Source organism: Pterocles gutturalis, unplaced genomic scaffold (genome assembly GCF_000699245.1).
Source record: "Pterocles gutturalis isolate BGI_N339 unplaced genomic scaffold, ASM69924v1 scaffold37382, whole genome shotgun sequence".
Classification (NCBI taxonomy): domain Eukaryota; kingdom Metazoa; phylum Chordata; class Aves; order Pterocliformes; family Pteroclidae; genus Pterocles; species Pterocles gutturalis.
The window spans coordinates 45,909-59,247 of NW_010114063.1; the positions used below are offsets into that span (position 1 = coordinate 45,909).

Consider the following 13,339-nt stretch of genomic DNA (forward strand, 5'->3'; position numbering starts at 1 on the left):
CTTTCCCTGTCCCTAACTCAGTACATAGAGACCAGTTCTTGCAGTTGAGTTTCACTGCTATTCAGCCAGAAACACCATTGGAAAATGCTGACAAAAGGCAACTGTGCTGCTCATTAGCATATTTATAGGAGTACAAACCATTCAAGGCTCTAATTCTATTTACTTTACTTGGCTGTATCAGCAGCCTTGAATGTAGGAATAGGGACATCAGTACGTACCTCAGCAAGTTTCCAAAAACTTTTGCTAGTGTCTTGTTAAAACTTGTTTCCTGTCCTCTGAAAGGTACAGCTGTCCTTTAAAACAACAGTAATGTTTTGTGTTCTCCTGGACATTAAATGTTGATTAGAAGTCAGTGTTGAGGCTGCTCCTTCTATTGTTTTTGAAATCTGCTTCGGGAGCCAAGGATTCACAAGGAATATAATATTTTGTCAGTGCTACTGGTAAGATACAGAACCCAGTGGAAGACAAGGTAACTACAGTGAGGCTTTTATTTACTGATGTCATAGCAATTACTATAAATACTACAGCTGGAAACAAATTCAAATTTTACAAGCTCCTTCACCTACAGTAACCAGCTTTTGAAGGTACAATGTTTGCATTTAAAGTTCTGGAAACTGATGCAGCATTTGGGTCTCCTTATAAAGGAAAAGTAGGCTGCAAGATCTCATTTAGAAACACATCATACACAGAGTGAGATTCATACGACTGTGGCTTTGACTATTCTTTAAAAAAAAATGAGCTTCAAAGAAAAAACTGGAGGCACTGGAGGAGAGCCAAAAAAGTCATACTCGGTATGCAATGTATTAAAAAAAGCTGGATCTCTGACAGAACAAAAAATTTATCCCTATGGGGTTGTTTTGTTTTGTTTTTTAAGCATGAAGACCGCTTTGCACTGACAAACCTTATTTTAACACAGTATAGAAATGTATTCCTATCTAGCAGGCCTTTCAGAATGCTTTCCAAAGTTAGATAAGTAACTGAAAAAGGTACAAGAGTTTATCCCTTAAATTTGCAGCAACACTTTTTACTTCTTTATCGAAACAGTTGGAATAAGGATGTTTCAAATCAAAATCTGACCAGCATTTTTTAGCATATTGTCTCTTACATATTCATAAATCCAGTTAAAAAATGAAAACTCCATTACAAATAAAAATGGAAATTACAATAAAAAACATTGAATTAATTACATTTTAAATGTGATATCTGGAAGGATATAATAATAAACTGTTTATGACATATCCAGAAGGACATAATAATAAATTCTCTCATTTTTACTCTCACTAAGTATTGCAATCTTTCTTTCACTTTGCTCTAATAATGCTTACTTCATAAGCAGTATTTGTTAAGAAATCTGTAATTTTAAGATAAGTTCATAAAAAGTTGGGTTTTAGTAATAATTTTAATAATTATTATTTTTTAAGGCCTACTTGTTTAGAAGATTTAATATTGTGTATCAGTTTAAGTAGGACTTTGACACTTCAGTGTCTTTGTGAAGCTGTCACTACGTTATTTAGCAGCACAAGTACTAACAGAAGCTATGAGTCATTCAGGCTGTAATTCCACAGTGTATTTCTCTCGTTGGCAAAGCTGATTTAAGCAGTTCCTGCCACCAACTCTATATCTTACCTGGTCATTTGGTCTCTTCACCTTGCCCTGAGCCCTTCATTTTAATCCTTCGTTTGTGCCAATACTAAGGTTTGTCAGGCTCCCAGGTGAACCAGACTGGAGAAATTGTATTTTAAATAGCTATACAAACCCGCCTCTCACATTTTCACAGAGAGATTTCTAACTTGGAGGAGGTCCCTGATCAAAATAACCACACTGTGTGCTGAGGTTGACACGCTGGAGGGGAGGGATGCCATCCTGAGGGACCTTGACAGGTTTGAGAGGTGGGCCTGTGCAAACCTCATGAAGTTCATCAAGGGCAAGTGCAAGGTCCTGCACGTGGGTCAAAGCAATCCCAAGCACAAATACAGGCTGGGCGGAGAACGGATTGAGAGCAGCCCTGAAGAGAAGGACTTGGGGGTGTGGCTGATGAGAAGGTCAACATGAGCCATCACTAGCAGCCCAGAAAGTCAACTGTATCCTGGGCTGCATCAAAAGAAGCGTGACCAGCAGGTGGAGGGAAGTGATTCTCCCCCTTTCTTCCACTGGAGTACCACCTGGAGTACTGCGTTCAGCTCTGGAGTCCCCAAAATAAGAAAGACATGAACCTGTTGGAGCAGGTCCAGAGGAGGGCCATGAAGATGGTCAGAGGGATGGAGCACCTCCCATACAAGGACAAGCTGAGAGAGTTGGGGTTGTTCAGCCTGGAGAAGAGAAAGTTCTGGAGAGATCTTATTGTGGCCTTCCAGTGCTGAAAGGGAGCTACAGGAGAGATGGGGAGGGACTCTTGATCAGGATGGGTAGTGACAGGATGAGGAGTAATGGTTTTAAGATAAAAGAGGGGAGATTTAGGTTAGACATTAGGAATAAATTTTTTACTGTGAGGGTGGTGAGGCAGTGGCCCAGGTTGCCCAGAGAAGCTGTGGATGCCCCATCCCTGGAGGGGTTCAAGGCCAGGCTGGTTGAGGCTTTGAGCAACCTGGGCTAGTGGGAGGTGTCACTGCCCATGGCAGGGGGGGTTGGAACTGGATGATCTTTAAGGTCCCTTCAAACCCAAACCATTCTGTGATTCTATTATAAATGCCTGCAGAAATCATCCTGATGCTGAGGATTATTACAGGTATTTTTAAAACAGCTGCTTACAGTTAGAGGAAGAATTTCTAGACTGTATATCCTCAAAGATTTCCATAGTAGGAAACAGCATTGAAAACATGGCTTGGCTCCTTAGTACAAGAATATACATAACACTACCAGACTATTCAAATGCCCTGCACTCTACAACTAAAATGCTTTAAGAATTCTAAACTAATTTCTCTGTGAACAATTCTGGTACAAAATACCTTGAAACCAATACACTACCAAGTTAGAAAGCATCACATAGTTCTTTGTTGCATGCAGTAAAGGGTATTTAGAGGGCACACTTGTAATGCATCAAAGCTCTATTACTTTTTTGTAACAGCAGGGTAAAAAGAATAAAAAGAGAAAAGGTTACTCTGAGTACTGCAATAACTTACTGGTCCTTTAGCCACTCGTTAACAAAAGGAATGGAAAAGAATTCTGTGAATGACTCATCTTTCCTCTTTGGGTTCTTGCTGATAACAAAAAAAAAAAAAACAACTCATATTAATTTAAGTTGTAGCTATTCTATTTGCCAATTAATGCCTTTGAATCACTGAGCATAATTAATAGTATAAAAGCCATGATTAACTTACTTGTATAACCACTCAGTTAGGAAATCACAGGCAATAAATTTGGTCCTTTTCCTCTAAAGATAGAAAATAGTTTCAAATTATTTATTATCTTTGGATTGGTCACATGTTTTTAATACTGGAAAGGAACAGAAGCTAAATTGACTGGTTTTATTAAATAAAACATACAGTACATTACTCTGTCTGCTTTAATACTGCTACTGCCAACAGTCAGTGGCTCAGCCAAAATTTTAGAAATTTTGTGGAATGCTTTCAAGTCAAGTCAAAAAATGAGTAAGAAAATTCTACATATGTTATCTGGATATTTGCTGCAGTAGAGCTATAACAAATATCTCAGAATGCTGTTTTTTCGAAGTGTCAATCTCATTGCAAAGAAATTAACAGAACTCATATATGAAAATATGTTGTAAATTACTTGCCATTTTGTTCAAAGTTCTTTATCATACTTAAAATACTTCATTGCTTTCAAGGCACAGCAGGAACATTCATGGAGTATTGCTTCCTCCTGCGTGGAACCACTTTGAAGGCATTGTGAATACTTAAGAAACACACACAGCAGAGTATTGTATGGCTGCTCAGACAAAATCGTCCATTTGGTAGTCCAGAAAGGAAGGCAGAAACAAGGTATATGTATATCCACAGCCCCGGACACCATGGACATTACAGAGAATCAGATAAAAAGTTCAAAACCTGGAGCTTCGCAGCAAAACATTTGTGCCCTTTGCTCCCAGTACTAAGAGTTCTTCACCACTGAAGAGAATTCTGCAAAATGCTGTGCAGCGGGTTATCCTTAGTGACTCAGGCAGCCTGGACTTGTTTAGCTGGGCAGAATTGCATGCTGTAAAATACGTTTTGAGTTCAAAATTCAAAGCAGGAATTTTAATCAATAGAGAATTGAGTAGGGCCTTCCTCCTTCCTTTTCCTAGAGATTTCCTCTCCGCATTCCATCTTTACAGATTGAATGTATACACGAGTACAGGTGCTTATTCTGCTTAACACAAAGGAGTAAGCATGATGTGGAGAATATAACATAGACTTCTGGTCAGAATAACAGAAGAGCTTGACTAGCATCTTCTGAACCCCTCTTACACAAGATATGTTATGGATGCACACAGACAGAGAGTGAACACTAAAAGACAGTAAGGCCCTGCAGAACAGAGGCACTGAGTGCTTTATGAAAATAGCAGCCATTTAGCGAAGAAGCAGCCCACCTCCCATCCAGAATGTAATACTTACCCTGTCAAATGGGAGATTCAACTGCAATTATTACTTTTAAGGAAAACAATTCACAGTGGTCAAACACATTTGTGAAACTGCTAAATGTCACGAAAGAGGCTAGACTCTTGATTAAAATGTAAGAAATGAACATACTACTGCCACTTGCTAAGAAAAATACACTGAATATGTAATCAGAAATTTAATGCATGATGGATGACTTTATTCTATGTATTATCCTCATCATCCATTTTTCTCCTTGTGCTACGAGAGTATGATGCAAAAAGGACTGGGGGATGTGAACAGAGAGGCAGTAAGAAAAACCTCCTCTATATGGCATAATTCTTTCTGTTTGGGGTATTAGCACAGGGCATAATCTGCGGGTCAGTGTCTTACTTCAGCCATAGGAGAAGTGGAAGAAGAACACTATGTTAGGAGCTGACTGCCCAGCAGTGGATCCTGGGTAATCATGTAGCTAAGGGATGACAAACGTGAAGTTTAGAGCTAGACTGCACGATATTCATATACAATACCCAAGAAAGCTGTTACTTTTCTAAGTGAATCTTATCCTTGGTAGACAAACAGTCTGACTCCCACAGAAAAGAAAGAGAACTTCTTTGGAAAAAAAAAAAAAAGGCAAAAGAACAGAAAAAGAGAATATTGCAAAACCATTATCAGTCCTGAACTCCATGTGCCTTTATGGTCTGTTTCATGACAAAAAAAGCTTTGGGGTGCATGTAACGCTCCATTAGAGTGCTAGGCTGTGAAGAAACACATCTACTTAAGGAATTTTCACACTTGTCATTCTAATAGCAGATACTGTTTTGAGACACTAAACACCTAAGCTTTAAGAGACCAACACCTTCACTGAAGAGCTTTCTACTGCTCATTTTAGAAGTTAAATGGACAAATTCTGACTTGAACAGAATCTGAAAACAAATAGCAGAGTCTGATAGTCTTTGTATAGCTATTCTCAATCACAATATGAAATGGGGTCCCATTACTTAGTGAATTGTTTCAGAGAATAAGTTCTATAGTTTGACAACAAAATTCAATTTAATCTAGCAGTTGTAATTTAATCTAAGTAAACTGCTTTTCCTTTGCAACAGGAGAAAAACGATCAGAACAGTGTTGTCAAAACAGTCATCACCAAAGGAATCCAATTCATCTTGCTTTACCCTTGTAGATCCAGTGAACTTATCAGAGAGGAATTTGATCAAGCTGAATATTCTTTTATTTTGTTATTTTTTTGCTAGGAAACAGTTCACTTTGGTAGTGAATTAAATCAAGAGTTGCACAGCAGTCAACATTTATAGAAAGGAAAAAATGACATAAATTGACCTGCCTTTGACACATTCCTCCTATGCTGCATGAATCAGGATAAACACAGGAAATATCTGCACAATGTGCATTGTTAGCCTGCAGATGTGTTTATAAACTATTTATACTCAGAATTAATTTTCAATTTTTCAGTCTAAATATGATGTCCTTGGTAATAAGCATGAAAAAATATTGGTGATCAGAAGATGGCAAAGTTATTAGGAAACCTTCTTCAATCCACTTTCCCTGATACTTTAAAATATAATATATTCCATTACAGAGTCTGATACAGTATCCTCTTTCTGTGATTGCTAACCAGAAAAAAAAGCAGAGTTATGCTAATAAAAACATTTAAACATTGTTCAGTTTTAATACTGAAAAATGAATGCATTAGTCAGTTGTCACAAGAGAAAAGATTTAAGAAAATGGTCTTTCCCCTGGAGACATAGGATAAAGCACAAGAGAACTTATGGTAGGGGAAAAAAAAACAGCAAGGGAATACACTGAGCAACCTAATAGGTTTCTTTCATCTCTAATTTACAAACGAAGCTTCTGCAGACTGTTCTCATATTTATGTCAGTTTGAAGTCTGCAAATATATCTAGCAGCTGGTGGTTTTTCTAGGCTTTCACTTTTCAGATTTTTTTATACCCACTATATAATGCAAGAAAGCCTATTTTAAATGAAATGTTTAAATTGTTATGCTTCTATATCACACTCCAAATAAGACCTTACCGTAAGACCTTACTACTTTCAGCATAACTGTCTCCCTTTCCTGACTTTCCCATCTGATTCTACAATTCTTCCTTTCCAGACATGGATGTGTCTTCTCTGATCTCTTCCTTTAATTCCTCTGATCTGATCTCCCTTACCCCAATTTCAATTGCTAAGCAACTCTCCTACCTAAATTTTCATTTCTCATTTGTCTTCAGCCCCCTTCAGAACATGAAAACCTGTAGTCCCTCTTCTCAAAACCCCACTCTTCACTCTCCCTTGCAATTCCCTCTCTCTTCTCCCAGGCTCATTCAATGTCAACTGCAGTCAGTTCAATTGTTCCTCCCTTTCTTCCAGTTCTTCCATTTATCTTCCTCTGGTTTATTCTATTGGAGCTGCCCTTTACAGTCTTTAATGACTCATGTCTAGCCAAAATTCAAACCCAGTATTCTGTTCTCATCCTTCATGATTTAAGTTAGCTTAATCACAAAAAATTATGTTCCTTTCCTGTTCTTTCACGAATTCCATGAATCTTTCTACTCTTTGTTCTCCTCCTATTTTTTGAAGCTATCTCCTGGTGTGTTTATCACAGGATCCTTTCTCCGGGTTTCTAAGGGCTCTGGTTTTGATCATAAAAATCAGTTCCAATTATTGCACTAACCATTTTAATGCAAATTATGGCATATTTTTTTCTTCAAATCCATATGGAACAACACATTTCTTATGAAACAAAAGTATAATCAGAAATTACATATTTAAGTCAGATAAGGAAACAGAATGTCCAAGTACAAGCACCTGGACAACAATGAAAAAGAATACAAATATTCAGTTATATGGTAAGCATAAAGTGCTATTGTTTTACTAGTTATTGTTAAAAAGGAAGAAGAAATGATGTCACAGTGGAAAATAATAATCTAACATATGCCTGCTTTCCCAAACTTCCTTCCCCAATAGCAGGACCTCTCTCTATAAATCAAAAATCACTTAGTGCCTTTTTAATAAGATGTTCCCATTTTTATGAAGATTCTATACCTTAGAAAATAACTGGTTTTATTAGTTTACTATAAAGCAACACACAGATCATATAAAATCCATTTTCAGAACAGACACTTTCTAATTTATATACCACTGAACCTCTGCAAAAATTCTCAGATTAAAAATAGACAAAGTAACCTTAGATTTGTCCTGAGTTTGAAATTGAAATATTTCTAAGAATTCCGATATTTTTATATTAAGTACTGTTTTATTGCCTTCAGAAATATGCAACATCTATCAAGGACTGTATTTTAAGCCATCCATAAGACATGCCTTTTTCCTGTTAAAGGATATGTGCTTCTTTTTAAAACAAAACGAATCAATACAAATTTCATTAAAAGTGTGATGAATAATATATATATGTGCAATCTGTTCTTGGTTAGGTAATGTAAATGTGATAGTAGGAATGATGTACAGAGATGCCATGCCATAACGACATTTCAATGAACCATTTTCCTATTTCACCTGTATTAATCACAGATGATAAATACATATACACACAGCCATAAATCAATGATTTTATAGACACACACAAATCTTGTGAAGACTGAGCAAAAACGAAATAACTTACTGTTACTAAATGTACAGATTTGGATTTGAAATGCAAGTTGGGGGTGTCCATTCAAGCATGATAAACTTTGGGTATTTTTGGCTGTGCCAGGCATCTACAGGTCAGTGGCAAATAGCACACATGTAATTTTCACAAACTTTTCCACAATGTCTGTTATCATGTATACATGTGCTGACAACAGGAAGTCAATGTTAGGAGTTGGAGAGGTGGCACATCAGGACCTAAGATGATTAATAACCCAGTGGTAACACAAAGTCTTCCTCACTTTGCTCTCATTTTAATCCATAACATTTTAATCTACAGCTACAAAAGAACAAACAGTATTCCTCAGATGTGCACCATGACATATTTTAATTGCCATTTATATTAACTGTCGTTTATATTATGAAGCTGCAAGTAAGAGGAGGTTCAGCTGCAGGCATAAAAACAGAGAAGTTTTACATTGGAAAGTATGGATGACAGGCAGAAAGCAGGAAAGAAATAGGAAAAAAATTACTTCCATGGTTGGAGAAAATAGCAGAAATTACGGAAGACCCTGCAACTCCCAGTACCTGATCTACTGCTGGGGGTCTGTGAGTTAGGCTGTGGTGATACAATGAGCTTTATTCTGCACTCGTTGTAGTCCTTTCTTAAGCATTTCCTATATACAATGAGGAATGTCTTTTTAGATGCATTTACACACACATACACTGAAAACAAATTTATAAAAATATATGCAGCAAATAATGTTTTTTAAAATGTACGATTTTTATAAGCTCATCTAGGCTAGATGCAACTGGATATTTCAGGAAGTTTTATTGTGAGTTAGAGAGTGTCATAATGATCAAGCATGTGTAGTACGGAATCTGTTCTGAGTTACTGAAGAAAACAACATTCAAGACCAGACCCAAAACAACTACTGATATGTTATTTCATATTATTGTGGTTGGTTTTCTCACAAAAGACCAAATAAAGAAATACAGCCTGTGAAATAAAAGGTTGTAACTTCCTGACAATGACTTAAACTGAAAACTAAAAACTAACCTCAAAACACTTCTCCTTCTTTGCTTGATGCAGTAGTTCGGCCATTCCGGGTAAGAGCACTGGAAATATGTAATACTCTAAGTAGTCTCGAGCAGAACCTGAGCAAAACAATACGGCCTTCACTTACAGGTAAACACTTAGATTTCACAAAAAGACAAACATTAGATATCATAAACTAAGTATCAGTCATTTTATTAATACCATTACAGCTTGAACTAAACAGATTCATTCAGTTCACATACAGCCACAGATCTGCCTTCACTTCTCTTCATCCGAGACAACATAAATTTGAGTAAATGTCAAACTAAAGGTGCATCACCACTGCAAACTAGTGTGCCTCAGAGATGTCAGACTTAGTTTTAAATGAGTAAACTCAGACAGCAGAAGCAGTTTAGCCACAGAAATGAAAAGTGATGTGGACTAATTTACTCTGACAGAAAGAAAAGTAAATTAGCCTGCACTAAACTCAGTGCTGTTACAGCTGGGCCACTTTTGGTATCTATACTCATGTCCTTTACAATCTGCAGTAACAGAGTTGGTCATAAAACTGAATTTCTAGAGAGAGGAAAAAACAAAGGTTGTATTTGTTGTATTTCAGTGGTGCCGTGATATCTTTCTCGTAATTACTTCCTACTGGCCAGAACCTTCAGAAATTTGAACATGACTCCATACATCCAATTTTTCCATCTTGAGAGGGTTGTCTGGGTTGGCATTTCTCTCTTACGTTTGACTGCACTGCCCTTACATGAGGGCTACCTACCCATGTGCTCACACACACTGGCATCACTGAGTTCCGCGCAGAAGAAAGCAGCTGCAGTCAGCATCACCAAAAACCAGCAGTGCTACTGCCCGTGCTCTAGGTTTTGCCGAAAGGTGACATGCTTGCTCAACCAAGAGACTCAAGCTCTCTTTCCTTCTCAGCCTCTTCACACATCTCCATCTTCCCTAATGGGATGTTTCACCATCAACTTAAGACGGGTGAAGTGGAGGAGCCTTCTAGCCCATCTGATGAAGACACTGCACATGGAGGAACTCAAGTTCACTGGGCCAGAAGGAACAGAGAGCCTGACCCTGTATGATGCCACAAGAGAACTCCCCTCAGAAAGGTGAACAGAACAAAACCTGTTAGGATCCTAGACAAGCAGGCAAGGTTTATTGGCTGAAGTGCTGTCTTTGATTTAAAGCCAGATGGCCTGCCAGTATTCATGATTTGGTGTGGTCAGTAAAGATTAAGTCATAGAAGTGTTCTCTTCTGGCAATGCAGCTGAAACAATTTATTCTGTGCTTTATACCTTTAATTGGTTCATATTCTGCCAGAAAATGTTCATAATTGGAAGGACACCATATATACAAAAGCCAAGGGTAACACTGCTTCTGACTAGCAACAGGAATTCTTAACGAGCAAGAATGGAAGAGAAGAAAAGACAAAAAGGAGGGCTAAAGTGCATAATAAAAATACATTGCTACTTGGTAAATTTTATAAAGTATAGAAATGATTAAAATGGAAGAACAAAACTTTAGGGCTGTTTCCATTCTAACTTGTAATCAGACATGCAAAGACAATATTTGAAAGCAGTTTTCAAACTCAATTGTCTATTTAGTCTGTTGATCCTGGTTTTGCATTATTAAATTAGAGGAAGAAATGCTTGCCTTTCTCTGATTTAAGTGGCTAAATAAAAAGTCACTCATTCAGAAGAGAACAGAACTACCTTAACAGCTAGACAATGCTACTGATTGGTAAGGCACCATTTGAGCATTCTTCCATTGACCAAGTGGCCAAGCTGACCCCCTGCTTACAGACCAGGGGACTAATCATGCACATTCCACTCAAGAAAAGATGTTGACACTATACATTCAACAAATGACAAACCCTTGCCAAATGCAAGAAAAATCATCACAGCAGGTTTCAAGATCATATACTCCTACTCACATGTTTTTGGATCAGGTCGTTCTGGAAAGGGGGCTGCCTCAGGTGTGAGAAGTGACTCTTGGACAACAGTATCAGCTGCAGCTGAATAAAATTTTTCCATATATAATGGCTCCAATATTCCTGCTTCCAAAGACACCTGTTAAAGATAAATGTAACCTATATAAATACCCCCAAAAAATTCATAAGCCAATTGAACAGGAAAAATCATAAGGTCAGATAAAAAATATGGAATTATAATTTCTAATTCCAATATTAAATAATTTCAGTGTTTCCAGAGTAATTTAAAATAAAGAATTACACTTTAAAAAATTCATCAGTTTCCAGCACAATAAAAACATCCAAACCTAACAGAAGGTATGTGACTGCTTTTAAGAGAATATGGTGGGATATCACAATTTAAAAGATATTTTGGCCATTGTTAGAAATAGTAATTCTTTGAAAATTGGCAACATTTTCTGAAGCTTATGTATTTGTTTCTGTATTGTTCAGAAGTCCTGACACTCACCTTTTAGACAAACCATAAACACAAATTCAGAGCAGATGCAAATCCAAATCTTAAGTTTCCACACAGAGAAACAATGGATACTATGAAAAAAGATAGTCTACAATTTTACATATATTTTTTAGGAATGCAGGAACTGTTACAGTGAGCCAGCAGAATACTCCTAACAGACCCTGAGCTACACGTGTTATAGAATAATATCCTCTTATCCCCAAGGATGCACCACCATTACAGTTTCCTATGAAAACGTGCTATGAAAACTATGTCATCTGAACAGTTTTACTTTAAAATTCAGTTGGATTTATGAGCTACTAAAAAGCACGTGGTGGGATCAGGCCACTACCCTTATATATACTGCATGTCAATGACCATGGATAGAATCCTTTTTAACATATGCAAGATGATCCTTTTGGAAATTAAAAGAAGTGCATCAACATAAAAAGGTACATTATTTCATTTGATGCTCAAGTATCTCAATATATTATGCCCAGACTAATGCCCCAAGCAGAGTTCACTATTCAAATAATACCCTAAAATGAAGCCAGTTTCATTTAGGGAAATAGAGTAGATCTAAGCAGACCAACTGCCACACAATTTAAACTACATCTTAAAATAGTTTTAAAATAACGAAGTAACCTAAAGACAGAATAATAAGATAAAACATCTACAAAAATGCCTAATTTAAATGAAAGTTAACTCTGTATGTGATGCCCAGAGAGTTAATTTTGCTGCTTCTAGAACTGCTGGGGACAAAGATTTCAAGTGTTTTGTCTTAAGTTTTTATGCTTGCCAAATAGATCTTCCTAGACTTAATTTATTTGGTCAAAACTAGACTTCAAACAACTTTGATCAGGCTTAATTCCACTAATTTCAATGGCCACACCAAAGTGACCTATCACATATGTGATATTTGGGGCATAACTCCTTTGCTGCACTAGCTCCCATCCTGCTTGGTCTGCTTGCAACATAACCCAAAGCAGATCCTTGCATACTTCAGAGTCCTGCCTATGAAGCAGACAGTCACAGAAAAAAGCAAGACGTACAATCCAAACACAGCTGGTAATCTAATTTTAGGATAGCACTACCCAAGTTGCTCTAAATAAAAGCAATGATTTGGAATATTACATTGGTTGATTCACTAAGTTATTTGCAAAATATAGTTTTATTTTCATTTTATGAATGAGTCTACTCTGCGGGTACCTAATTTTCCTATTTAGTTATTTAAAATCTTTTAAAACCAGCCCTATGCAGATTTTTTACTTCAACTATACTCACAGATCCACATTTTGATTCATGAACATCTGGAAACTGAGGCTGTTCTGCTTCATACTCTAAAAGTAAAAAGAAGTACAGCATTTATCCATAAGACTTTAAAAACGTATTCATTTTTCTCATAAACAAACATTACTTTCTAAAGGTACTTATTCTGGTTTGAAACAATAAAAATTAGTACACAACATATATTTGTTTAACATTAAATCTAACATTTTAAAACAAATTAGAATTTTAGAGCCTCTTAAGTAAAAAGTTTAAGGGTCTCAGTGGTAAAAGAACTCTTTATTGGCAAAAAGGTTTTCAACCAAAATAGTAATTTAAAATACTTTAATGTAAGTAAAATGCAGATGCTTGCATGGAATTAACTATTGGTTTTCTAGTATATAATGGTGCTTTCCAACTTGAATTCCTCTATAAGCAAATAAATCCCTAAGACATTGC

The 13,339-nt window shown here is 36.7% G+C and overlaps 1 protein-coding gene across 1 annotated transcript in view; it reads right to left on the minus strand.

Moving 5' to 3' along the window:
• IQCK (IQ motif containing K) overlaps positions 1–12,954 on the minus strand; it is a gene marked incomplete at its 5' end in the record, with an annotated part of 31,466 nt that extends 18,512 nt beyond the window's left edge. The window contains 5 exons of the mRNA XM_010074727.1: positions 3,120–3,197; positions 3,318–3,370; positions 9,192–9,289; positions 11,122–11,257; positions 12,899–12,954. Coding sequence (XP_010073029.1) covers positions 3,120–3,197; positions 3,318–3,370; positions 9,192–9,289; positions 11,122–11,257; positions 12,899–12,954 — 421 coding nt within the window. The remainder of the gene's footprint in view (positions 1–3,119; positions 3,198–3,317; positions 3,371–9,191; positions 9,290–11,121; positions 11,258–12,898) is intronic.
• Positions 12,955–13,339: the final 385 nt, after the last annotated feature.